This window comes from Morone saxatilis, unplaced genomic scaffold (assembly GCF_004916995.1).
Source record: "Morone saxatilis isolate NCDOM2014 unplaced genomic scaffold, NCSU_SB_2.0 Contig23, whole genome shotgun sequence".
Classification (NCBI taxonomy): domain Eukaryota; kingdom Metazoa; phylum Chordata; class Actinopteri; family Moronidae; genus Morone; species Morone saxatilis.
This window is the reverse complement of record NW_023339796.1, coordinates 18,017,923-18,045,080: the sequence shown is the minus strand read 5'-3', so window position 1 is coordinate 18,045,080 and position 27,158 is coordinate 18,017,923. Positions and strand designations below refer to the sequence as shown.

General features: G+C 41.3%; 2 protein-coding genes across 4 annotated transcripts in view; both read right to left on the bottom strand.

Moving 5' to 3' along the window:
* LOC118334670 (SUN domain-containing ossification factor-like) overlaps nt 1-12,004 on the bottom strand; it is a 14,065-nt gene extending 2,061 nt beyond the window's left edge. The window contains exons 1-19 of one of the 3 annotated variants that reach the window (XM_035670690.1): nt 11,730-12,004; nt 8,394-8,508; nt 7,968-8,087; nt 7,386-7,618; nt 7,073-7,177; nt 6,751-6,892; nt 6,553-6,670; nt 6,308-6,432; nt 6,122-6,189; nt 5,900-6,007; nt 5,461-5,566; nt 4,780-4,800; nt 4,251-4,306; nt 3,398-3,480; nt 3,051-3,116; nt 2,880-2,945; nt 2,619-2,712; nt 402-1,751; nt 213-300 (exon numbers count right to left, since the gene is read on the bottom strand). In XM_035670690.1, coding sequence (XP_035526583.1) covers nt 213-300; nt 402-1,751; nt 2,619-2,712; nt 2,880-2,945; nt 3,051-3,116; nt 3,398-3,480; nt 4,251-4,306; nt 4,780-4,800; nt 5,461-5,566; nt 5,900-6,007; nt 6,122-6,189; nt 6,308-6,432; nt 6,553-6,670; nt 6,751-6,892; nt 7,073-7,177; nt 7,386-7,618; nt 7,968-8,087; nt 8,394-8,508; nt 11,730-11,794 — 3,129 coding nt within the window. In that variant the 5' untranslated portion in view covers nt 11,795-12,004. The remainder of the gene's footprint in view (nt 1-212; nt 301-401; nt 1,752-2,618; nt 2,713-2,879; nt 2,946-3,050; nt 3,117-3,397; nt 3,481-4,250; nt 4,307-4,779; nt 4,801-5,460; nt 5,567-5,899; nt 6,008-6,121; nt 6,190-6,307; nt 6,433-6,552; nt 6,671-6,750; nt 6,893-7,072; nt 7,178-7,385; nt 7,619-7,967; nt 8,088-8,393; nt 8,509-11,729) is intronic. The other 2 variants (XM_035670692.1, XM_035670691.1) reach the window with 2 other exon arrangements.
* A 2,104-nt stretch (nt 12,005-14,108) lies between these two features.
* dnm3b (dynamin 3b) overlaps nt 14,109-27,158 on the bottom strand; it is a 22,159-nt gene continuing 9,109 nt past the window's right edge. The window contains exons 10-21 of the mRNA XM_035671367.1: nt 26,401-26,468; nt 25,772-25,910; nt 25,491-25,577; nt 24,853-24,923; nt 24,611-24,665; nt 22,929-23,042; nt 18,805-18,914; nt 17,924-18,038; nt 17,386-17,550; nt 16,958-17,193; nt 16,649-16,822; nt 14,109-15,771 (exon numbers count right to left, since the gene is read on the bottom strand). Coding sequence (XP_035527260.1) covers nt 15,729-15,771; nt 16,649-16,822; nt 16,958-17,193; nt 17,386-17,550; nt 17,924-18,038; nt 18,805-18,914; nt 22,929-23,042; nt 24,611-24,665; nt 24,853-24,923; nt 25,491-25,577; nt 25,772-25,910; nt 26,401-26,468 — 1,377 coding nt within the window. The 3' untranslated portion in view covers nt 14,109-15,728. The remainder of the gene's footprint in view (nt 15,772-16,648; nt 16,823-16,957; nt 17,194-17,385; nt 17,551-17,923; nt 18,039-18,804; nt 18,915-22,928; nt 23,043-24,610; nt 24,666-24,852; nt 24,924-25,490; nt 25,578-25,771; nt 25,911-26,400; nt 26,469-27,158) is intronic.

Below are 27,158 nucleotides of genomic sequence, written 5' to 3'. Positions count from 1 at the left end.
GTTATTATGAGTAAAGGTTTTAAAGTTACAATGTTTAAAGAATTAATGACTATTTTGACACTAAAACATCTTTTTGAATTTGTCACTATAAGCAGGAAGCTTTAAGAAAATCAAGATTTTTAGTTGACCTTTGAATTTCTAAGCCAGACAAATACCATATCTCTGTACATGGCAACTGTCTGGACAAACATTTGTGCCCTTTCATTGCTCACCTGCTCCTCTGCTATTCTCGAGGTGTTCTGCAGTTTAATGATGGTTTTGTTGAAAGCCTTCTGCATCTCCTCCATCTGTTTTCGATACCTTGAATCATAACATGGAGGCAGAAGTCTTAATATCACCCTCTACTCACAACAATCTTAGTGTGTTTCTCTGTAGCACTGCTGTGAGTCCCTGTTTCTCACCTCTGGCTTAGCTGCTCCAGGTAGCGTCCGCTGAGGGACATGTTCATCTCCAAAGCCTTGATGCGGTTGTTGAGCCTCATGAACACAGACTCCTTCTGGCTGGAGCCATGCACTGGGTTACCATTCTGCTCCGTGCCGTTGGGGGGATCTGCATAGATGTCTGAGAGGGATGGTGAGGCAGGCAAAGGAGAGGGAGAAGGAGCTGAAGGAAAGGGTGATGGTGTGGAGATGTCTTCTGCAAAATCCTCCGTCCTAGTTTCTGTGATGACCGGCTGACCACCAGAGGGCTCAGGCTCTGTAACGGTGTCTGCAGCGGTGTGGGACACTTCAGTGGAACCACTTTCAGGTACAGCTGGTGGGTCAGGGTGATATTCTAACTGAGGGGAGGTGGTGGGATGGAGAACTTGAGAATGATCGGTCTTATCCGGGGTTTGGATAGGGGCGTTTTTTATCTCTGGTTCGGAAACATCAATATTAGACTTTTCTTCTGTTGGTGCTACTGAGACATCGTCCACTGTGGTACCCACACTGGGTTGTACATAGACGGAGCTACTGAGAGAGGCTGAAGGCTCAATGGGCTTCTCTTCAGCCAGCACATCCTGGCTCTTTTCTGGCCCTAGCTCCTTCACTGGCTCCTCAGAAGACAGCTGTGGTGTTTCCACAATAGGAGTAGGTTTGGCAGAGGATGAGTCAGTGGCACTGGGCTTGGGGAGTTTCAAGGTTTGACTGGGCTCCAGCAGAGGAGGTTCGGACATGGACTCTTTATGAGACTCTGCTGTGTTCCCTGGAGGCTGTGGTGTTTCTGGCGGGCTGGCTCCGCTCTCTGGCTCCTGTTCAGAAGCTTGTTCTTTTTCATGGGGCTGATGTACCTCACTGTGGTGCTGCTGAGGTTCAGGGCAGGCTGAGGGGGAAAGGGGTTGGTGCCAAGCGGGTGTTTGGATGGGAATAATCATATGCTTTCTGTCCATAGTCTGGCATTTCCTTTTTTTTGACAGCAGGGCTGAACACTGGCGATGGAGATACTCCTGGAGGGACGCTGCACAAGAGCAAGAGGAAGAAAATAAAGCACTTACAGAGCAGTAGTTTTGGGTTTCTCGTTGTCGCTCATTATGATCACTTTTCTCTTTTTCTTCATCCAACTCCTCCTCCTTATCCAAAAGAATGATTGTAGAGCTGATGTGTTCTTCCTCATCTTTCTCTAAAGGAATAACAATTTTTTCCTCCACAGGGGGGAGCTCTTGCTTGCTTGTGTCAGCGGTAGGTGTCTCTGGCTCAGGAGTCTCTGAGGAAGGGGCTACAGTTGCAGGGACAACAGGGTCTGGTAAACTCCCTTCCTCTTCAGAGTCTGGACTAGAGAGAGAGGAGGACAATAGCGTGCATATTAAATACAGTAAAGGAAGGGCCCAGTACAACAGCCACAACAACATCTACAATTATCTCTTTTATCCATTATCTCACAAGGTGGTGGTTAATGGAAAAGTAGATTTCCAGAGGTGAGAAACTACTAAAATATACCAGATTTGAGGAGGCACAATGTACTAGTATTGATTTGTATGGTTTTCATAATATTATACCTCTGTCACCTTGCACAAACAACCAACCAGACGTCTAATTATATTTAATGGAACACATTACAAAAATTTGAGGCTGTCAGCTACATATCCAACGTCCACACCACTTCACCCCTAGAGCTCTCCATTCCTCCAAATTACCTCATAGTTGTCCCACGATCCAACAGCAAACTCGGAGGTGATCGCGCCTTTGCGGTCCCAGTCCCTAAACCTGGGGACAATCTCCCACACTCTCTTAGATGTGCCCCTTCCCTCAGCTCAACTTAAAACATACCTTTATTCTGTAGCATTTGTGTCCATCTAGTCTGTTTTATTTAGTTGACTGTCATTTTTCTGGTTGTGTCTGTTTTGCTACTTAACATTTTTATTGGTTTAATATATATATATATATATATTATTGTTCTTTTGCATTTACCACTGTACATCACTTTGGTCAACTTCTGTTGTTGTAAAATTTGTTCTATAAATAAACTTGATTTGACTTCATATTTACCACTTTGACTCATCTCTGAAAATATCCATACATTTTTAACCTGTCAACAATACGAAATAATAGCTCTGAAAAACAATTATTTAAGGTTTGTTGAATTACATTACATTACAATTCTGAAAGATGTTATAACACATACTCAAGACAGGTACTCACACTGATAAGGTAAGGTCAGTGGTGGTAGGTTGAGTGGTAGTTTCAGGCTGCAGTGATGGCTCAGTCATGTTTACGCCCTGTGATGAAAGGTTGCCTACAAAACGTAAATAAGAAGAATAACAATAAGAGTGAACACAGAAATTATTATAATCTACAGAAGTCCTAGTCCACATTTTTCTCATCAACTGAAAAGGTTGGAAAAATAAAATAGTGACTGTGTGAGACAAAGCTGGATGTTAGAGCTGACTGTGCTGGTCATACCTTGCATCTCTGGGCCCCCGCCAAGAACATTGACAGCAATGTTATTTACCATGTTCAATATAACATCTGAAAAAAAAAAAAACACCAGAGTAACAAATTAATAAAGTAATCCAGGTTAGTTGTCACTGTAGTCATCTTTATGCAGTAGAAATCCATGTTTGCTATACTTACCCTTTGCTGATCCAATCAGATTCTTGGATAACTTGACTTCACCAGGTGTATATCCAGGAGGATAATCTGTAGGGAGCAGTGCCCTTAATAACACACACCAATCTCACAACAAGAAAATGATACATGCGACTGTAAAACCATTTTAATTTTTGTGCACTCAACATAAAGAATAACGCCTGAAAAGACAAATGAATGGGGTAATTTGTGACTAGTGTATTATATCCTCCCAAGTGATATGACAAACTGCCCCTAACAATTTACTCTGAGTGTATCTTGCATGTTGTATAGCTTCAATTTATCACAGCTGGAGAAAAATTCCAACTGCATTATTTATATCATGTTCTTACCCAAGTCATCATCCGGATCATCTGGTCTTTCTGGGGGATCAGCTATCTCCTCGTACTCTTCCACCATGCTTGTGCCAAACACCCTGGGATAAGTGCATCAAAATAATTCTATAACCAGGCTCATGTATCAGTGACATTTGATCTGTCTATCAGCAATTTAAAACATGGTCGATTCTTAAGTCTTTGACAGCCTGTAGGGGGCAAAGAGCTACACTAAAAGCCTACAACACAAACACACAGGTCTTATAGTATAGCAGAGTCATCTGGTAGCTAGTTCTTTTAGCACAAACATCAAACTAGTGTTTCATTTCCCTTTATGGGCCCCGTAATTCTCACCAGAAATAACAGGTACCATATGGCGTGCTACTTCCTAGTAACTACTATAGTCAACAGTGCATGTTGTGATATGTGTGTTAACTATTTCTGTGCAAGCTTCAGCCAAATTTAACTGTACATTTTTATGTTAGCAGCTATTCATTGAAAAGAACAGCTGCTAACATATGCATTAGTTCTCCGTGTTCCCACCAAAGGCCATGACCACATGCCAAATATTACATAATATCACTTGACACCATCTAGAGCTCATGCAGTATGCAACAAGCCATTATCTGGAACCCACACTTCAAGCCAACTGGTTTGATCAGAGTTGATTAAAACAGAAAAATGCAACTAAAATCAATAACACATAGAACACAAAACAAGAGTACAATGATAAGAACATAGCACATCCATACAAAGCTACATTTTGCTTCTTCTTTCATGTTTGTTTCAGATCTTCTCACCTCTGACAACACCCCATATGCTTTGTTAACAGTATGTTAGAAAAACTTGACATTGCCTGCATTTTACATACCGTATGAGACTTAGGGGACAGAAATGTTCAGAGCCAAAGTGAGACACCAGCTCTACCTAAAAATAAATGCAAAAAATATTCAGATATTATAATGCAAATGTGTGCTGTAGTATATCCCACGCCAATCAACCCTCTCTGCATTTGTTGTGTTATTTACAAACCAAAGCAAAGCCGTGATCTTTTGTTGTTGTAAAATCAACACAATGGGTTAAAATGAAATATAAAAAGACTGATTGGCAATTTGAATAAATTCGAGAGGATCATCTCTGCATAGGCGAAATTAGAACGGTTGACATATTTGATTATTTGAATGGCTACTGGTGGACATCAAATGTTTATTATATATGATATGAATGTGTTCAAAGAGTATTTCTTTAATGGGTTAGCTACTAGCACAGCCAGTTAGATCTGATTCTGTCTGGAGTTGATCACATCACTTGAGACAAAAGAAAGGCACAGAATGCATCCCCCTCCATGTTTACTATTCAGCTCACTCAACCACAGACCTCTACAAGAAAAGCAGGCTAACCTTTATGTACTTGGTGAACATCTGAAGCAAGAGGGACAGAAAAAAAGAGAAACAAAATTAAAGAGAGGCATACATGCATTTAAAACAGGACTGTATGAACAAAGAGTGTGACCATGATGCCATCATCTCTGAGCCAGGTCCAAGTCTAGAATGTAAAACACTGTCCTAGTCACATTTACATTTCAGGAATTTGCTAGTACTCTTATCCAGAATAATGAATATTAGCAACACTGAAACTGTTACATGACCTTAAGGGTGCTCCAATTGATTGGCCGATATTGGCTCTAAATAGTTTGATCGTTGGTCTCTATAAAAACGGATCAGAAGAGCCAGTCAGATAAAGAAATTTATTTTGTTCCACAGGAAAGTTATATTCAGTCTTTACCACACATACATTTACTTGGGCGGACTGCCAGGTATATTAATGGCCAGGAGCTCATTTTAGCATTTTGCAGAGAAACAGAGAGAGAGAGACATTAGCTAGTAGACACGTGGCTATTTTACAAGCATCGACCAAGTAAAGAAACCGTTTTTTCGATAAGCAACGTCATTAACAAGCCTCTTTCACATATGGCTCACCTGCTGTTCGGAAATCAGGGGTGAATTAAAATCCAAAATGTGAGTTTTGTTTCTTTATACAACTTTGTAAAACCAAGAGAAAGAGTGAGATATGTTGCTCACCTTCACATATTTAGCATAAAGATGCTCATCTAATGGAAAGCTCTGGACTGTGCGTTCATCCCGGGCATGAAACGTTCCCAGTTTTAGCCACTTGTTTGTTGGATATCTATAGGAATAGATTTACACAACAGTCAGTTCAATGATGGATTTGTTAGGACTACAGCCTGAGGTAACTGATGGTTATCATACTGAGAGAATACATGTTTCATTATTAAAAATGTATATATTACTGACATTTTGTGTAATAAACCACACCCAGTTTTGTCCAATAAAATGCCTTTTGTTTTCCACAATAAAAAATTCAAAAAATATTAATAATATTAACACTAGTAATATACTAGTAGATATTGTATTTTGTACGCAGTTTCATTGAAGATATAACCTAAATATTCCCATATTGTATTAAAAACAATATGGGAATCTGCTGAGCATACAGTACCTATCACTGATGGAGACAAGAAAGTCTTTGGGAGTAGAAGAGAAGAGCTCAAAGTTAGCAATGTCCAACTGCTTCAACTGGATGGGCTCACAGAGCTCAATGATGAACCTGAGTGAGAATGAAAAACAAAGCTTAAAAAACTGGCTTCAGTTGGGGATGAACAGAAATGTTCTCAGGTTGCAACTGTGGATAGAAAGCAGGAGGTGCATGCATACTACATACCATATCTTATTACTACAGGGGTTTAGCATGTACAAGTCCATGTTCTCCTTCAATATGGCCGAAGTGCTCTGCATGGAACAAATTCACAAAATCAACATGTGTTTTTATTTGTCAATATGTCAACATCCAACAGGGCAAACAAATTCCTCAGAGGAATGTTCATATATATATATCTATCTATAGTACCTTTGCCTCTAGATTAGCACCAAGGATCTTGGCTCCACACTCCACTGAGGCGTAGTTATTGAAGTTCTTCTGGACCTTCTTTACCGTATGAGAAGCCCCATTGTTAGAAGTATGAGTAGACTGAGCTATTGAGAGGAAGAATAAAACAACAAGTTGTTAAATAAGATAAATATACCACAATATTTTATGTTCTGTATCATCAAGCTTAACACAACTTCACAAACAAGATAAACTCTTAATCTTACTCTTTTCTTTCTCCACCTCCATCACCTTCCGCTTCCACTCATCAAAAGTGGGGATGTCCTCGGGGTCTTTGCTGCCTACGCTGGAATCTGTGTCTGTGGTAACAGGGGAGCCCTGGACCTGTCAAAGATAATGAGAGCTGGGACACCTCCTTTGGTAGAGAAAGGAAAATAGTTCACACGGTGTTCTGAGTTCCTTACTGGCTCTTTCAGCGTGTGTGATGCGTTGACCTCCAGATGCTGTGTGCTGTGAGCGGCCGGAGAACTCAAAGAGGGGTCAGTGTGGGTTTTAGTACCTGCCATGTGAACATTTGAAGTGTTCTCCAGAACTACTGGAGGACTGCTGTGGGAACAGAAAAAAGCACTGTAGTCAGAGTCCCACTCGTTGTTTGAAGTGGACTACAGGCTAACTACAACCACATTCTCCTCGCAACAAACAGTCAAAGCCAACTTGACAGCAACGCAAGAGAAGTGTATATAATCGTGTATTTTTAGCTCACTAAGTAGGGCACAAGATCCCCACCTATCATTGTCATACGGGTTGTTCTCTTCTTCTTCACAGTCAGCTGGAGGGAGGTCAGAATCAATGACCTCAGGTGCAGCTACGTCAGATGCATCATCTGAAACACTGAAATGAAACAGCAATCCATGTTAAATGCAGACCTTTCGTTTGCAGGAAGAGATCAAAGAAAAAAAATTGTATTTGAAAGGACCTCGTATGGTGCTGTAACCCTAAGCAATGTACATCACATTCTAAACACCAGAATAATGAGATACAGAAGAGCAACTGAACAGCTCTTATGGGGGAAAAAAGCCTGGGGGTAATAGTATCTTGCCTATTTGGGATGTGTTCTTGATTGTTAAGGATGTTGGGGTTGTCTTTAAGCTCAGCAGCAAAACCAGAGACAGGGTCAGGGGAAGGTAGCAGCGAGGCTGAGTCTTGGTATTGAGTGGTGAAGGTTTCTGGATGTTGATTTTCTGAGCTGTGCTCAGGTTCTGGCTCAGATTGTGAAATTCCTTTGTGTGCCTCCAACTCTACCTCTACAGCGGGCTCCTCTACTTCAAAGGCCTGATGGATAAACAGAGAGAGAGAGAGAGAGATACCTGAGCTGTTGAGGGAAATGTTAAAATGGTTGGCCCATTAGCCAGAGTTAGACTGATCAACCAAACACTTAAAGCTTCAAATATTCCAGGAACGATCAATAAAAAGAACTGCATTGTACAATGCATATGGCTGCTTATCCAGGCCTGAAACGGTTCTGGAGGAAATCAACTGGTGAAGCCTTTACAAATCTTAGCTTAAACATGTCTTTAAAACGATTACTCAATTGCATTAAGCAGTCACAGCACATACACGATTTATAGTACTATGTTTGCGTTGGGGGATTCATTTACATAATGATACAACTACAATGTACCTCTGAATATTGTTTTTTATCCACCTCTTGTGTTGTATGCTCTTCTTTTTGCAGAGCATCTTCTATCAACTGCTCGTTTTCAGATAGGGACTGGGCATGTGAAACCAAGCTTTCCTCAACCTAGAGAAACACACACACACACACAAATGCATATATAGACAGATATCACTGACACCACACCATAAAAGGGACAGTTTGGTCACAGAAGCTAAAACACCCACAAATCTGAGTGAGCAACGTGTCATTTTTGATGGCCTATATATTCAGACAGCATTGTGCAACTGCTGTTAATCTGAGTGTAGTATGGCAGCAGGTGTCTTATGTGGTTAATAAGCAAATAAAATATATAATGAAGTGTATGCTCGTGAAGGATTTCATACAGCAACCTCTAAGCCATTAGGTGGGTTGTAGTAGGTACTATACTACCTTGTGGGAATGAATCTTTTCCTGGGACTCTTCCTCCGAACCGATGTCCTGTGAGGACACTGGCCTCTGGGCCTCTTGGTGCGACTCTGTGCAACCAACATAGCAACTAGGGTACCTAAGAGACAAAGGGAAAGACAGTCATAATACCATTGAGTCAGTTTGTCTGAATATGGATTACTTGTTAACAACACATTGGTGGAAATGCCCTGGTATCTGGGAAAGAAGCATAAATATAGGGGGCACTTATAAACTCTTGAATCAAGCATACTAAACATTTTATTTTACTGCAATGAGTCACAGAGGAAGCTGCAGGCCAATGTCCCAGTGTGACGCACTGACAAAATCCTGGTAGCCTGTACCCCAACGTAGACAATTTATCTTATCTGTATGCAGAGTCAGGGAATGTTGAGACACGCCTCAAACAGGGTGCATACTGTTCAACCAGATTGTAGAGCCTTTTCAAATGCTGTTTATATTTCACTATCTTCTGGTTCTGTCTATAGTATCTGTCACCTGGTTCGTGAAAAAAGACAGATATGTCAAAGTGAAATTAAAGAATGAATACCATTGATTTTTTGCGTTTTGTTTACATTACAGTTATGTTTCTGTGTATACATATATTAAAACCGTATTCTTTTGTTTTAAACAGCACACTTCTGCTGGGTGACACCCAGAGAAATGGGTCAGGGTCACAGCGACTGTCCTCTCTCTCTCCTGGCAGGAAAAACGAGCAGTAACAAGGCCTTAAAAAATTGCAATAATAACAGCACGTTCCTCCAGGCTCAAAGGGCACACTCCAACAGCGATGGCAGCTTGTCAATAATCCAAGCCATTATTTGAATTTTATTCAAGATTCCAGGTCAAGTACTTTACTCGGCCACTGGGCTGGCTGGTTCAACCGCTGTGTTGATCTGACTGGGGAGGCTAGACTAGTCACAAACACTTTAATGAACCACAGAGGCTTTGTTTTCTAATTAACAGCCAGTAGTCATAATGTAACTCCCAAAGGAGCGAGAGTGGTATTAAGGCAGGACTTGCTAAATAATTAACTAACTGGTTACAGACAAAGAGTTAAAGCACTAGACTTTACAATGTAAATGGTATGAAATGCAGGAGATTTTTAGATGATGAAATGAATACTCCCTGTGTGGGTGAGCCTAAAATGCTGTACAGTAATATGTTTTCAATATTCAAGACTAACTGTGAGAATAAAATTGAAGAATAGGCAAGAATAGAGTATAGTGTTGGGACAGCAGACAGAGCAGGTTGGATTTGAAGGAGTGAGCCGCCAACGACGCAACAAATAGATGAACATGTTTCCTACAAGTGCAAAGATCATGTGCACGTGTCCACTCACATCAAGCCTGTCCTTGAGACGCACCTACGACTGAGAGGTGATCTGTCACATGACATGACGCATCATTGATCACTACAATTTTAGACCTGAATAAAAATCTGCCAACATTAGAACATGACAATATTCCATCACCGAAGGCTTCACAACATGGTAAAAAAAAGAAATCATTAAAAATCATATATAATCAGACATCGCAATTGCAATATTCACACATCTGTGAAGTGAAATGAAGTGTGAGAATGATCATTTTTGAATCACAACTTTAATTTTCAGTGAAAAGACTATGAAAACAATGAGGATGTGACACGTTTTCTTACATTTGGCCAGGGCATCTCTGAAGCACTACAGGACTTTATTACAATGCTGTTTTGTCAAACACATTTTACCTTTAGCTAAAACTTGCTCCTGCGATTTGGATTGCGCAGCCCTAGCCTCACCCATATGTTGATTATCCCATCCACTAAAAGGATTCCAATTAGAGGCAGAACAAATGATTGGTATTGTGACACAAAGTCTCTTGAAACACACTGATATTGAGTCATTTCCGTTAATGACTTGAATTTAATTAGGCATAACTTGTGCTAGTGTTTTCATTAAGGGCAAAAATACTGTATTGTATCATGAGCTACCCTCTGATTACAAGACCCTATTCAAATCCTTTAGATTACCACGATAACTATAGCAAAAAGTATACTGTCTCGCAGTAAATATCAGTCAACCCTATGTGAGACCAAAAATGAATGAAAATTCTTCAACAACATCAGACACACCTTTTCACAGCAGATAATTTAGACATGTCACAGCAAGATAAGCACTGGTGATTAATTAAATGAATGACGACGACTCAGTTCCCCCAGTGAGAATAACAGGGTCCTGGAGCTGCTAAACATGAATGTAATATACCTGTTAATCATGTTAATAATTACACTTTGCTTCTGCTATGATATGTCTGAGTGCGGTGAATCTATTAACCGATGAACTTATACAGCCTCAACTAGAACAGGACATATTTACATTTTCTGAAGTGTACAGTACCAAGAGTATAAATAACAGACAGCGAAAGGTCACAAATACTATCACTCACAGCCTCACTGTCAAGAGAGCTAAAGCAATGCTGGTGAAAGTGGGTCAGGCCAACATCACCACACAGTTCTTAACACCATATTACATCACTTCCCTCCCTCCCTTTCCTTCTCCATCTGAACTAAAATGATCAGTGCGTGTTGTGTTTTGTTGCTGTCCTCTAAACATGGCGAGAGCCCACAATCCTCCTGCATAATCTCCCTCTCAGCGGGCTTTACTGTGTTCTGTCGGACTTACACAGACCCAACAACCCCCAGCTGTCAAGAGGACTGACGTGAAAGGCCTTTTAATCCCGTCCAGAGCTGATGAATCAGAGCTGTGTACCGTCGGCTAACGTTAGCTCTGTGACGGTGTGAGTCGTGGGAATCAACAGTCAGCACATTCATGTGTGTGTGGCAGACAGCTAGTTTATGGTCATTCATAAAGGATACACTGTATTACTAATCAGCTGGAGTTGGAAGGATATCGATAACCACCATGACACAAACGTATGGCGGCTGATTGAGCTTAGTTGTAATTAATTAATTCTGCCAAATCACTAACGTTAGGTAGTAACGCGTCCTGAGGTGGAGGGTACTTCAGTTCAATAGCTAATAACTTCCTATCAGCTAGCTGGCTGTGTTAAACCTAGTTAAACAGCTAGTGCTTAGGGTCAGAAACTTAAACTAAACTAACTCGTAGTGATGAGTCAGGGAGTCAGCCAGGTGCCACATCACAACATAATGTTGACGCTGGATAGCTAACTTAGCTAACGTAACGTTAACGCGTTGTAAGTGATTCAACCAAGTCTTGGATAACGTTTGTCAGACAGTTTGATAGTTTCCCCGGTCAATGTCTGTCAGCGGCGTCATTATAAAGCTCAGCTCAAATGAGACAAGTGTAGTTTATCAACTTACCAACAGACTACAGTTACACACAGCCACACTGACACAACTCGCCATAACAGTGGTGTCATCTTCATCCCTCTCCTACCGGGACAGACATCCTCGTCGTACTCGAAAATAGCGTTTTATCCTTTTAGCTGTGGGTCTCTGGGGCCATGTGGAGCACACATTCACCCGCAGCTTTGCTGTTAACTCGGCGTTAGCTATCGTTGACGGTTTCACGGGTGAAGTGTGATGCTAGCCGCTGTGAGCCACACAACCTGCTGCCGACTGTCACCGCGTGTCACCGTCCAACCGTCCAATGAGAATCCAGAGAGGCTGTTGCGCAGTTCAAACTGCGCGTATGCTGGGAGCGTTCGTTTCGTAGCCTCCGGTCGCACGGGTGGGTGGAGCTTCTTTATAGAGAGGTATTTAAGTTGGTTAAGAGAGGCTAATTTTGTTTTCAAATGTTATCAAAATTGTGGTAACTATGGCTCATGGTGACAGAAATAGTGCCGTAATGGGATAAATATGACTGATACACGAGTCACCGAGCACTGGTGTTTAGTGGGTAAGTTAGTTCATATGAAAGCCGTATCAACAGTTGCAATGCAACCTTACAAAAAAAACTCCAGGAAATACAAATCTTTTATAAACGATTTATGGAATAACCAAGTTTCGATACAAAGCCCTAGCTGACATACTGTAGAATACATTCATGCTCGGTAAGATAAAGCTGATGAGTAATATACTTTAATGCAGTATTTTGTAAAACGGCCTACACATTGTGCAAAACAAAGCGTTTGTTGTTCCGTTTGTTACAAAAATAAAATTCCCTTTATTGCAACGGGTTGATGCAATAAAAAAGCAAGTGTTCTGCAGTATCCTGCAGGACCTGAAGTACAGACTACCAACCCTGCCTAGAGACAGTAAGTGCCTGTTTGGGCCACTAGAGGGAGCCCTCTGCTCAACTCATTTGCCAGGCGTCAAAAATATAATTTGAAACCCACCCTACACTAGTGAAGGCAAAGGACGAAACATCACATAAGGGACTAAATTAAAGGGGGACCTCCTATATGAGCGGGGTTATGCCCAAAGGTCACACCCTCATGCATGATCACACCAGAGCAGCACTTTAAGAAGACATAATAGATCATTACAGATATTTAGGACACGTATGCCACATATTGTCTCTGATCAAGCTCCATTGAAAAGTGAACAGTAAATATGTGCCAAAATGACGTATACCATATTTGTTAAATTACTGAAATAACTGTTTAAAGTTCAACTAGGCCTCTGCTGCCATCATGTGACTGGCAGTGAAAAGGCACTTTTATTAATCAGTGATCACATTGGTTGAACACTCATGTATAGTATTCTATAGGCATTGCTTAAAAAAAACGCCACCATCACATGCTCAGCTTTAGATATGTATTCATTTCTATAGTAGAAAATATGAATATTACTTAGTACTTGCAGTCAACGGTTTGATCATATAATACATTAAACACTTTGTCAGTGCCAGACTTATGAACCTTGTTGTTTTAGTGTCACTGTATTTACTTATGTATTACATAGTGAGCTTAAGCATACAATACACGTATCCCCATGAAACAATGCCAGCTGCATACAATTTACTGTAAAGCATTTTCTACAAGAATGTGTAAAAAGAGAGACCAGGTACCCTAACAAATGAATGTATGCTACTGATCTTTTGTTGTTGTGTAGCTGGTGGTGTTTCTCTGCTCAACAGTTATGGTCTGCACTGGAAGCAAAATAAACCAGCAAATGAACTGAGAATACTTGATAACATTACAATTGATTGACATTTTAAAACAAATACACTATTGTGTACTGAACCATAGCTGATGTATGTGACAAAAATAGTCTATAGGATATCAAGAAAGCAACAACTGAAAATCTTTGAAGATAAAAATTAATTTCTGTTCATTTTCTAGTCATGTATTGAGTCTTTGTCTCGGTGCGGGACCTTTGTTACTCAGTTTTACGTCACACCAGTTGTGCTTTAACTGAACATGTTTGGATGCCTCACAGTGATAAAAATGATATATTAGTGCCGTCTTCTGGCTAATGTTCTTCTTCTTTGGATTCAATAGCAGGTTTGTGAAGAAGTAATAACTTTGCTTAAGCCTGCAAAATATTCTAATAATTACTCTAATATTCGTACAAGAGACAGAATGGCTGTAAAACATTTATCTTGTAGACAATTTACCCCAGGGAACACATGACGTTTCAGTATGTATCAATAAGTAAGCAGGCAAGCAATAGCATAATATTTGTGAGCCACATATTGTTTTACTGCACTCCAGTGAGAGGTCTGCATAAATGTATATTCCCCAAAACCCAGTGGCTTAAACAATAAAGACGCTGTTGACAAAGTGAGACATTATGAGGAAGAAGTTTATTGAGGAGCGATACAGAGACACAGAAAATAACAACTGATGCAATTCCCCAGCTTAACATTATGCCCTCTGCTAAACAATGCCATCTCACTACAACTGGAACCATTTCGTTGTCGGTCTTCGGCAGATTTTTTATTTAATTGTTTTTCAACTTTCCGATTCTCTTTCAACATTTAGCTTTGGCAATACAGATTTGTAATTCATGCCAGTAAGGCAGTCTAAATTAGAGAGAAGAGAGCATTTAGTGAATAGAGACACAGAGAACGATTAAAGCGCTAGGATCCTTGATGAGGTCTTTATAGTCCACAGGTACAGTATCTCCTTATCATTACCTATATACATCAGAACACAGTTTAGGCCCACATACACAATAACAAACTGACAGAGAAGCACTTGAACATTGACAAAAGCCCCTTAAGCTCTAGCGCAGACGCTGACTGACTAGCTTCGATGGTTGTGAGAATAGAGGAAATAAGAGAGGCAAAAAGAGAAAAAGCGCTAGTTTGTGATGTACATGGAGTTGCATGTTTCAAACCTGAGAAAAAGGCTAAATGGAAACATGTAAATACACTTTCTTTGTTCATTCAAGAAGGAACTTTTTTTTTTTCAAGTGGCAAGTTCCATCTTCTGAGTCAGCGTCTGGATCAGAGCTTAAGGCTGCGAGGGTCACAACTTGACCATTGATACAGCACAGGTGGACACCTATGACAGGGTTAAATGCATTATTGAGGCTGTTTTCATATAGAGAATACTGAAGGTGCTCCTCAGCCTTGCTATGTGTGTATGGCTGCTACTACAACACAGGAACAACTCACAAAAGTCCGACATTAAATTGACCTCCGAGGGTTTTAGGATTCATCATTAACAGCTTTGACCATGAAAACAAATACAACTGAAACGCCAGCAAACGTGCAGACAGACGGCACATGCACACGTGTCCTCACACACTCTTACACGCACACGTACACAGAGTTACTCGCACACAAACACGCACGTACACTCACATACTAAGATACAACTTCTGTTCCTAAGAGAACATCAAGCTGATAATTAACACTTAAGGGGGTAATATACAATAAATTAATACTAAATCAAACTCAGCCTACATATAGGCAAATTAGTCCCTCCCCCGTATACATACACACAAAACACACGCACACACACTCTACATACACACACTCCCATGCAATAAAAGCAGCTTATGTGCCATGCTGCATTTTGGAATGAGTAGGGCAGTACGACTGCTGAGCGTATTTTCATGTAGAAGCAGCAAGTGGGGGTAGTGGCTGACTTGGTGAGGGGTTTGTGGGAGGGGAGGGGGCGGGGGGTAGAGGTTCCAGGGACTGATACTGGGTAGTGAATCTGCTAAAGCAAACCTGGACCACAGGCGAGCAACAAGCGCACATACACATACACCACAAGACAAGTACCATACTGTACATATATATATGGACATCGTCACCTGGCAGGAAATTGAGGGTCAAGGGGTCATAGACTTCAGTGTCTGCACTAAGGAGAGACCAGGACAGCAGAGCCATGGCTAAGAGAGGAGGGATGGAGGAGTGGATGGAGGGAGGGAGATAAGGGTATGAGGAACCCCTTTGGATATTTATGGTGGGGCTTGTCTTGTAGGAGATGGCGGGGGCCGCCGGCTTGGTTGGAGAATGAATGATGATGTGTAAGGAGAAGTGTCAGAGAACAGGAATGATAACAGATTACAGAAAAGAATGAGAGAGGTAAAATGAGAAGAGAGTAAAGGGTAAGACAACAGAAGACAAGAAAAGATTTTTAAAAAAAATTAGTCTTCAGTCTTCACACAAGTTTAAGAGATGCTGTGTTTATGTTGAAAATAACATACATACTAGAAAATGAATAACATTTTGGGAAACATACTATTTACTTGCTTTCTAAGAGTTAGATGAGAAGCTCCATACCGCTCTCAGCAGTCGGTTACCTTAGCTTAGCATAAAGATTGGAAAGGGGGGGAAACAACAAGCCTGGCTCTGTCCAAAAGTCTGCCACATAACCCTCTATTAAACTAAACCATGTCGTTTTGTAGGGAATCAACAAAAAAGTGTTAACTTAAGAGCTTTAGAGGGGTTTTTTTTCCTTTGGACAGTTGTTTCACCCTGTTTCCAGTATTTGTGCTAAGCTAACTGTCTGCTGGCTGTAGCTTCATATGTACCATACAAAAAAGAGTGGAATCAATCTTCTCATCTAACTCAAAAAAATAAAAGTAATAAAAAAAATAAAGTAATTCTGACCAAAAGCAGTTGAACAGTGGAATCCATGCTGAGATTATGTCTCATCCGGTTCAGCTGTTCAACTGCTTTTAGCTTGCTTGCTTTAGAAATGTAGATTACATTTGATGGCTCTAAGTATTAACTCTTGATCTAGTGGCAGATATGGAGCAGTTGTTAAGAGCAGTAGAGATTTGATCCTGATCTAGCAGGCGAGCTTGATAAGCAAAGAATGCTCTTTAGATGTTTTTGTGTAGTTTTTGGTGTTTTCTGTGAAGGTTGCATTTACCTGGGGATGCTAGGAGGGGCCCTGTTAGGGCGGCTGGGAGCCTGAGGGCTGTCAGCACTATTATTGAAGGGCCCCAGAGGACCTGGGCGGTTTGGTGGTGGCGGGGCCCCTCGTGGAGCTGGGCGCTGGCCTGAAGACATCCTCCTAGGGGCAGTAGGGCTGGCAGGAGGAGACCTGGAAAAAGGGAAGGATATAGTATTGAATGCGGTTTAAGAAAGAAGGGGCGCAGGTAGCAACAGTTTATTATTTAAAATTGTTTCAGTCTACACGTAAATGCGCAGTTTAGGGTTAGGGTTCCAGTGACTTTACCTGCGACCCCCCGCGGATCCTGCCATCCAGGAGGTGTCAACAGGCGGAGGCATGGGGACGGTGATGGTTGAGGTGGAGATATCACCAATGATACTCAGGGCTTCCTTCAGGGCCTGGTGGGTCCTCAGCACCTCATCCCTCCTCTGGGCCTGCTCCTGGGATTCGTCCATCAGGGCATTCTGGTCCCCTGTAGAGTACAGCTGTGCCAACAGCTCTGCATTGATGAATTCCTTCACCTAGTGGCATGAAGAGGTAGTGCAGGATGACGAGTCAGAATTGTGAAAATGCAGAAAAAGTACAGACCTTTTCATAGTTATGTCACTATTATTATCATTCATAGTAGTATTGGCAGTATCTCTACTTTAATGTAGCATGAAATGGTGTCTTCACAGCCCATGTAACTGAACATATGAGGAATATTTTTTTACATTGTTGATCATGAGATGCATTATAGTCTTGGGCATAAGGTCCCGGATGCATTTGTTGACAATAGCCATGTAGGAGTCCACCAGGTTCCGGATGGTTTCCACTTTACGCTCCAACTGAGGGTCCATGGAGAAGTTATCTGAAGTGGTGGTGGTCTCACTCTCAACCTATGTAAGGAGAAAGGAGAAATACACTAAGACAGTGAGAAAGAGGGGTCTACACAAAAAATACAGTCTGAAATCTGATTTTCAATACAGGAGGCTTTTGTTTTTTTCTGAAATAATGACATGTGCACTCCTGTAAAGTATAAATGTTAGAAAACTAGGGCAAAATGTGTTTCTTTCCAATATTGCCCTGCAAAATATATTCAAAAGTGGAAAGTTGTGAATTTGCTCTGAATATATGAGATTATGTATTTTTAAAATTAGTAACATAAGAATGAGAAAGGGAACCAAAGCTAAGGATGTGTCACTCAGGGAGTAAAGGACCAACCAGCTGTCAATGGGACCGACTGAATGGAGAATTGATGAGTTTACTAACCGTAGTGGTCTTCTCAGGATAGACCCCAGCACGTAGGAGAGAAGATTTCCAGCTGTCTACATCATCCTGAGAGTCACAGGCTAACTCCAGGGTGCGATTATCCTTGTACACATTCCTTAACACCGTGACACAGTAGAACATTCATTTATGTGAGAGAACAAACAAAGTACTACTATTTAACATTCAACATTTGATCAAACTAATCTAAAAATCCTCAACTGCTCAATAACACGTAGACAATGCTCCCCAGTGTTACAAAAAGAGCTCGGAAACTCTGACATCTGGAAGTATTGACAGTATTAGATTATCTGCCTCTTTTCATTGGGGTTATTTTGTTGTTTAACCTTTTTTTAGGTTTCGAGCCAAGAAGTCCTTCAAATTGAATAAGAAACTGAATTACAATAAAACTTTTTACAGCACGTTCTGCACCAGTGACCAAAAGCTCAGGCCTGATACTGAACTTTTTACACAGATTCACTGTCTTATGGATAGGCTACAGTCTCATCAGGGCTGTTTTCTCTATATTATTATCAACCTACCGTTAAAACATGTATCTCTGTTTTTCTAATAATTCATAGTAAATGTCTGGTTTTCTAAACTGTTATTTTACAATTCTGAGGGTTCTTACACAGAATATAAATGACAAACCTAAACGGAGCTGTAGATCAATTGGAAATAGTTCCAGTTTGTCCCGGCCATAGTTTAATGCAAACATAGTGTACAAAACACATAATCCAAAACATATTTCAGCCGCTGCGCCAGCACACAGGCCTTGAAGTCTCTAACTCTTTCTACTGCATGTGATTTCTGTCAAAAGCTTTATTTGCAGCTGCAAATAAAAAAGTAAAAAGAAAATAGATTTTTAGGATCTAATAGCTGACCTTGACTCTGTATTGAAAATACAGAATATATGCTTGCTGGACATGAAACTTTTCTCCACATCGCGGACCTTCAGGTTGTCCAGAGGGAGCATATACTTCTTTTCTTTCTCCTGTGAACGAGGAAAACAGAAGGTACAGATCATGAGCACTTTTATGGCTAATGCAATTTGCTCCAATTGTTATTTTCTAAATTGTTGTGCAATGAAATTGGCGTAAACACTTGTGCAAGATTACGTCCGTAAGAGAAAGGTGAAACCGGGTTTTTAAAGAGGGAGAGAGAGGGTAAGCAAAGAGAAAGGGGGTGACAGGAGGGAGGAGGAATGGGGGAGAAATGAGAGTGGGAGGTAGGGGGGGTGGAGAAGAGGGAAGCAGAAACAGAGAAAGAAAAGGGAGAAGGAGAGCACATGTGGAAGTCATTACAGTGTGGGTCAAGACACAGTCGTTCTTCACAGTGCGTTTTGCCGGGGAGAGCTGGTAGCTAAAGGCTGAGTAAACTCTCCGGCTGTGGTAAAGACGGGGTAAACGCAGACATGCGTACGCACTGGAGGTCCAGAGAGCGAAGTGCTCAAAGTATTCATCTTCTGAGGTAGAAGCTTGAGCACAACTGTGACACATTTAAACTGGGCCTGTGACGGATGCTTAGACTGAAGCAACTCTGCTCTTCTTTTTTACACTCCATCCTATCCTCCATCTTTCTGAACTCTCACTGTCTTTTTCTTTTATCCCTCCCCCTCTATATTTTTTCAATATTTTTTCTTTCCATTCCAGAGGGGCCCACTTCCTGCCTGATTTTTTTTTTTTTTTTAAGAAGGAGGGAGAGAGAGAGAGAGGGAGAGAGATTAAATGACAGCCTGGCGTTAAAACTCAACATCTGGTAGTGCTTAGCAGCACACAGAGAACCAGGGAAGGAGGGAGAAGTTAAAGAGACGGCGGGTGAAGGAGGAGGAGAGCTCGAGAAGAAGCAACACAAAAGTGGATTTGCAAAAGATTTGCAGAAGAAAGCCCACATCTGGTCTGAAGGTCCGGAAAGTGGTGGTTGATGGTCGCAGGTAAGAATTAAAGAGGATGAGGAGAGAGGAAAAAAGGGAAGACAAGAAAAGTCTGCAGACTCTGCTGTGTTGTATTCCCCAAGGGGTCACTACAGCCCATATATGGTCACACGGGTCCCCTCCCTCTTCCTCTCTCGTCCTCTCCCTTTCTCACTTACTCTCCCCCCAATTCCCCCCCCCCGTCTCTCTCTTTCCCTCTTTTTTGTATTATCCCCTCCCTGAACGTGCAGCCAGTCTGTCCCAGTCGTCTGAGCGAATATGCCACGTCAAGGCTGGATACTCTTCATGGCCGGCGTGACCAAAACGGACTGCGAGGGGACCCAGAGCTCAAAAACGTCTACCAAAACAAATAAACACGCCAAGAGACGTGCACCAGAAAGCTTTGGGGGGAAAAGCGGCAAACGTGGATGAGGCGAATCGCAGTTTTGAGGGGGTTTTCGATAGACGGGATCCTTGCTGCCAAAATGGAGAGTGGCGAAGGGAGGGCACAGACGACAGAGCCTCGAGCATCTGGAATGGCAGAAAACAGCACGCAAGGCCTGGCTCTTAACTCCGGCTCCGTCCACCCAGTGTTCAGACTACCTGTTCATTGTCATACTGGTGTACAGTAGTCTGCACATTGGTTAGACTGGGCATGGACCCTCTTCTGTCAGTCTGTCTTTCTGTGTCGCTCTCGCTGTCTCTCTGTTGGCATTTCAGGTCTCCAAGATGTGTGGGGTTTTTATTTTTTGCATCTGTTCCTTCCTTCTCACCCTTTGCTATTTATACTCTGTATGTGATCTATATTCATCTGTATTTTGTCAGTGCATTCTAACACTCACCACTTCCTTTTCACTTATTTTTGGAATAAACATACATCACCAATTTTCAACACTAACTGCAGATTTGACAACTTGCTGTGAAAACCAAGGTGTAAAACAAAATGGAAGTTTTGAGCCAGAATGAGAAAAGTTTTAAAGCCAAAGCTCACAAAATAGCGAGTGCACATAATTTATAGCATGAATGAGTAAGTGTGCATTCTGCTAGCCTGGTGCTCTGATGAAGATGTGGTCCACTGGAAGGGGGAGGAGCGAGTGTGGCTGCAAAGCATCTAACACAGGCCAGAGGAACGAGGGCCAATCAATCAAGTGGAGTTTGAAAATACAGTCAGACACCTCCAGTGAACTTATTTCAGTGGGTGGCCAAAATGGACTTGGAAGACTTAAGGCAAGGGACACTGGTGTATACTAGATTGCTGTGGTGTCAAATAACTGCAAAAGGCTGGTAGGAAAAGTGTTTTACAGATGGTGCAAGAAAGCCCCACTGCACAAAGAATATATGTACACACAGAGGGTGTTTTAGAGTTGACTCGTCAGTTAAATGATTTAGATGAGCTCTTGTGCTGCTGGTTTACAGTAAAAGTAAGCAACTCTTTCACTGTTGCGTGTGGAATATTACACATTGTATAGGATCAAAACAGTGACTCAGTGTCATGAAGTGATAGCTGGTTATGAAGTTGAACGTCACAAACAGGGGGGGGGGTATTGATATTTAATAGAGGGGTTTCTCTCTGCCGAAACATTGGAGGCTGATGTTTGGATTAAAAACTTGTGATTTTCCTGCCAAGAATGCAAGCAGTTCCAAAGTAACTGCCAACCACACCAAGAGAGGGAGGAGGGTGTGCAAATGTGTGTATGTGCATCTGTGTGTGAGGACATGCATGTGTATGTGACTATAGAAAGTTCACGGAGTGTAAAACAGAAATATACAAGGCGAAGCCGCAGAGTCTATAATTTCCTATATTACCACACCAACGTATCAAATGACAATCTGTAGACCCAATGCTGAGCGGCCCGTGTGCTGTCTGAGTATGCTTTCATATATTTTGGGTGTCTGTGAGTGAACATTTGGTCGGGATTGGGACTGTTCCAAATTTGCAAAGAAGAGGCGAATGCTTAAACTCCCAGTGGAAAGAGGTGGGGAGAGGAGAAAGAGAGAAAGGAAGAGAAACTCCGAGACAAAGGGAAGGATGAATGGAAAGAGCGAGTGAATGACAGAAGAACTACAGCCACATACGTAATTCATACAGTAAACTGCTCCATCATGGTGATTATCCACTCCTAAGCAAAGGCTAAATGCTAACACATAGTGAGGCCACAGATTAACCTACATTCAAGTGGAACCACATATATAAAAATCTAAGGCTGGAGAGAATACTATTGTCACTATCAATTTGTCTTATTATACAAATACAAATTCTGCTCTGTGTATTTCTCTTGGAGCTACACCCTGGCAAGAGACTAAACAAGGTCCAATAAACAAACAACAATGCAGCAACAACACCAACTGGCTGAAAGAGTTGCCGTGTGTCTGCCTATCTACACTTGCTGTGCAGAATATCCTCCAACCTGTACAGCAGGCACAGACAGGCAGATAGACCTCAGCCTGCCAAATAAGCCAGCAGGACGGATCGAATGCTCAGTGGTGCATGCAAATGGTGCTGTTGTTGGTCTTTCTGATGTGTTATCAATGAGAATGGAAATAAAAATAATAAAATTCAGCTTTAAAACATCACAGAGATTCGAGTCATTTATCCTCCATTGGTGTGTATGAAGTTAGTTGCTAATAATAATACCACTCTCTGTCATTCGTCTGTATTTCTTGATTTTGTAATTTATTTATTTAGAGATAAATACATAAAGAGCAGTTCCACAGCCAAAATTTTTCACACTCATTTCCTTCCCACCTAGAAAAAACATAGAACTGGCACATATTTATATAGAACCCACTCTAATTGGGTCCTCACCCTGATCTAAACAAGAAAGAAAAGGGACAAGACCACAAGCCCTCTAACTTCTGAAAGAAATATCTGTCTCTTCAGCTGCTATTAAACAATTTTACTAAAAAGAACTGCCTGCTGAGACTGAGTCTAAACTTGCTGGTTGGAAAACCAAAATAATAAGCTGAAAGACACTGTGTAGAGCTGAGGGGACCTGCACAGTTGTTGATAATCCTCTGTGGGTTCGTTACAACGAGAAATCCCTTCATATTACATATTGATATCAAAAATATTGATTGCAGCTGCTTTATACTCACCTCATCATCCTTGAACCAGGAGAGGCTCTCAGCAGTCAGAACAAACCAATACTCCTTGGCTCCTCCCTTCATGATGCTGATGTTGTTGATGGTCAGCCAGCCTTTGCGAATCACCTAAGAGGAGGGTAAGGTCAGATAAGTCAGAAATAGTCAAATAAAAGATGTACACAAAAAATAAACAAGAAAATAATAATATAACAGGATCTCTTCATCTGTAATCATCTTGATTAAAATAATTGATTTCCGTACAACACATCATGGCTGAAGCTAGCCCAAATCAATCTGTGCAAGTCATCAATGCATGAATCGCGATGAAATGCGTGTAAAGGTCGGGTTAGGTGTGTCATTGTGTCTTTGTGACTCACTCAGAGCCCAGCATGTGACTGTGTGCCGGTGCAGTCTCATGCAAGGAACTGTGTTCACAATGCCACAAGCAGAGGCCTGTGTTAGCTTGTTAAGTGACCATTGTGTTAAGTGCTTCAAGCACACAATAAAGCATGTGTGTGTCCACTGTGTTAGGTGTATTAACCCTACAAGCCCTACATAAACAGGCCTGAGGGCACAGTGCCAAGTGATTATTAGGTTAGATTACTGTCAGTCTTGCACCGCCTAAGACTCACTAAGGAGGTTACCCAAATCATTACAAAGCCTTTCTGTCATAGGCACAAATTAGAGGGCTGTTTTGTTGTTGAATCCATGGCAGGGTACTAAAATAAATCATATTTCCAACACTTTTAGTCTTAGAGATTATATTATTAATGCCAAACCAAGGAAAATTTTATTTTTTATAAGTCCATTTGGCAACCCCCTGTAGTCTGTGGACCTTGGTGGGTGGGTGGGGGGGTGTTAGAGAGTAAACAGTTAGATAGTAAACCCTTACAATCAGGCCTGATGCGGGAGGAGAGGAGGCCTGCAACAGGAAGGAATGTAGGGGATTTAGAAACCTTGTGGCACTAAAAAACTGGCAACTTGTCTAGTGCAACTTGTCTTAAAGAATATGCCTCTGCCTAACAATAGCTTACACAGCCAATTTGCCATTCTTGACCTGTAAGAGTGGAAAACGAGAACAGGACAGGTTCTTATGCAGCGGTGCTGGAGAGCACCACACAATGGGCAGAAGTGTTACTGCAGGCACAAATGACATTGCAAACCATAACCCACAATGAGCGATACTCACCAACAGACACCCATAAGAGGGCAGCTGAGATTCTCACTAAGGGATGGGGATGAAATGCAAAGTGGCACCTTGATGACACAGGAAGGGTTCAAACAAAGGGAAATGTCTCAACAACAACACCAGTGATGATGGTGGCATAAAGTAATAGAACCCATTGTGATTCTTTTACTAAGATAAAATCATAGAAACCAAAGAAGCAAACAAACCACTGTACACAACTGGTGCCCCACTAAACTAAATAATACAGCATGCATGACTTAAAAATTAATACATCTAAAAAAAACACAAGGCTAAAATGTATATAACATAAAATGTGTGCAATGCAAAAGATTAACTGAAATGAAAGAGTATCTTGGATGAGATCTCTTTCATTTCAGCCTCTCTCTCTCTTTTTTAATGCTCTCTGCAGTAGCCATCCTGCTGCTGTGTGGGTGTGCAGTCCTCTGCAGTCAAGTCCCTTGACCTTGTGCTTGTGTATGACAGACAAGATGTGACAAATTCTTACCTGGTTTCCTGCTGAACTCTGGCTCTTATTAGTCTGACTGCTCCTCTGCTGCGCACTTCGGTGGGAAACAAAAACAGAGATGGCAGGAGAGACGGGATGGTGTGGAGAAAAGAGGAAAGAGAAGGGGAAAAACATGACTAGGGTTAAAGGAGCTCTTCTAAACATTTGTTTTCGCCAGCCTGACATGTTTAACCATAAATAATTTATCATGGTGGAGCCAAACTAATAGACGGGGTCATTACTTAGCGAAGCCAATGAAGTCTTCGTGGTTAGTGTTGATGTAAGAGAGCTGGACGTCTATCAGCAGCAGAACCTGTAACAACACCAAGCACTTAACATGAGACGACTGTAACACATTCTTAAGAAATACAATAGTTTGGGAAAGCAGCTGGTTAGCTTATTAGCATACAGACTGGGAGCAGGGGAGACCAGCTACCTTTTCTCTTTGTGGCACATGAAACCCATTTGATAAAAACCCACTCATTTTTACACTTTTTACACTGCAGATTACAGGAACAAGATATTAAGTGTGAAGTGGTGAGCTTTAGAGGTATTACTTTTGGACAGAGCCAGGCTAGCCCTGTTTCCAGTCTTTGTGCTAAGCTAAGCTACATGCGAGTGGCCTTGATCTTCTTCAAACAAGCTTATTTCAATGTATAATATGTTACACAGTGTGTATATTAATAGTAATCTATTAGGATAAATGGTACTTTGTAATTCCATAACGTCACAATAAGAGATATGGGCACAGACCTCTCCATATGAAGAAAAACTGGTCACTGACGTTGGTTTTCGGTGCTTATATGTGTGTATATATGTGACAGATCTTCCATCATAAACAAATGTGCAAATCCATAATTACAAAACTACTAAGCGTTACCTGGTCCTTGGCCCGACTCTCTCTGTCTCGGATATGACTAGTCACAATTCTCTCAGTTTCTTCACGCAGCATGGGGAAGCATTCCAGCTGAAAACACATTACACAGCTTATCACACAGTCCACATAATGAGGAATTTGGAATAATGAATATAAAAAGACTCAGAAAAAAATATTTTTTCAACAGAGCTCCTCTTTCATTTCTCTTTAATCCATCCTTTACCAACTATTCTTCCCTCCTTGCCTTCAAACATGCAAACCTCCATAAAAACGACACGAGTTACCTTGTTGGAGCACTGCCGCACGGTGTTGATCAGTTCCTGGATGACCATGTCCACACACTTCACGCAGGGCCCCTTCAGCTTTATGATCTGCTTCTTCACAATGGCCTCGAATGCCATGTCTGGGGTGAAAAGTCCAGTCCTGAAACCCACCAAGAGGAAGAGAACAAGGGTACAATTGTGATGAAAAGTGGTTTCAGCTCTTTGATCACATCTATTTTGTATCTGTATTTTGGTTCTACCAAAACTAACCATAGCCTTTATAATGTGCAGTCTGTGGTTGCAATAATAAAAGAGTCTGTGCCAAAACTTTTATTGACAGTAGATATTGGACCTGCTATTATTTTTGGAAATAATTCTAGTTCTAACGTGGTGTTTCTTTAAATATCCGATTCTCTTTCGCTTGGGTGGCAGTTTTTTTGGTTATGCTGGCTAACCGCTGCTGAGTCAATATAGTAACACACAGACAGGCTGGCCTGAATGTAAAAAAAGAAAGTAAGAAAGACAACATGCCCCTCCCTTGTTCACAAGTCATATTTTTACTTGTTATGCTGCTTGCTGCATCAACATTACATCACATACTGTCTTTAGGCTGTAAATGAATGTACTTATACCTCTATACTGGTTAGTACCTGATACCGTGGATGTTCTTGATGGCATAACTGATCTCGCGGCGCATCTCCTTCTCATCACACTCCATCTGAGGAGAACAGAGAGGAGGGGTTCAGACAGTGGATACAAAGAATAGAGCTGTGAAACTGTAAAAGATGAGGGACAGCATGAAGAGAGAAAGTACGAAAGAGATAAAAAAGAGAACAATTATAAGATAGAAAAGAGAGTGAAAATAGTACCAAAAGCTTTATTTGCACTATGAGTTTTAACAGGCATTGATAATAGTAAAGCTATTTAGGGATAATTCAAGAGGAAATAACAAAAGAGAGAACATAATAGGCCATTATACGGTGTGTACGAGGAGTTGGAAGGAAACAGGACAAAGAACAAAGAAAAGAAAGGAGGAAATTGACTGCAATAAGTGTCATTTAGTCTTATATTCAGCATTCAAGACTTAATTGTCTTAAAATGAGAAGAAAACAAGCCTACTGGGTATGTCATTATTTCAATTGTTCCCTGTGCAGTTTCAGGAATTTTGAATGTCACTACCTTTAAGTAAGACAGAATAAGGCAGATGAGTCAGTGCCATAGCTATTACTGAGGACACGGAGGACATGAACTTTCTGGGAATTTGGAAGTTTGGAAGGACCTGTGTGTAGGATTTAGTGGCATCTAGCTGTCAAATTGCAGAAGCAACCATTTGAATGCAGCTCAGCCTTCCAAGCATGTAGTAGAAACTAGAGTGCAAAATGTGCAAAAAAACATGAAAGGCCCTATC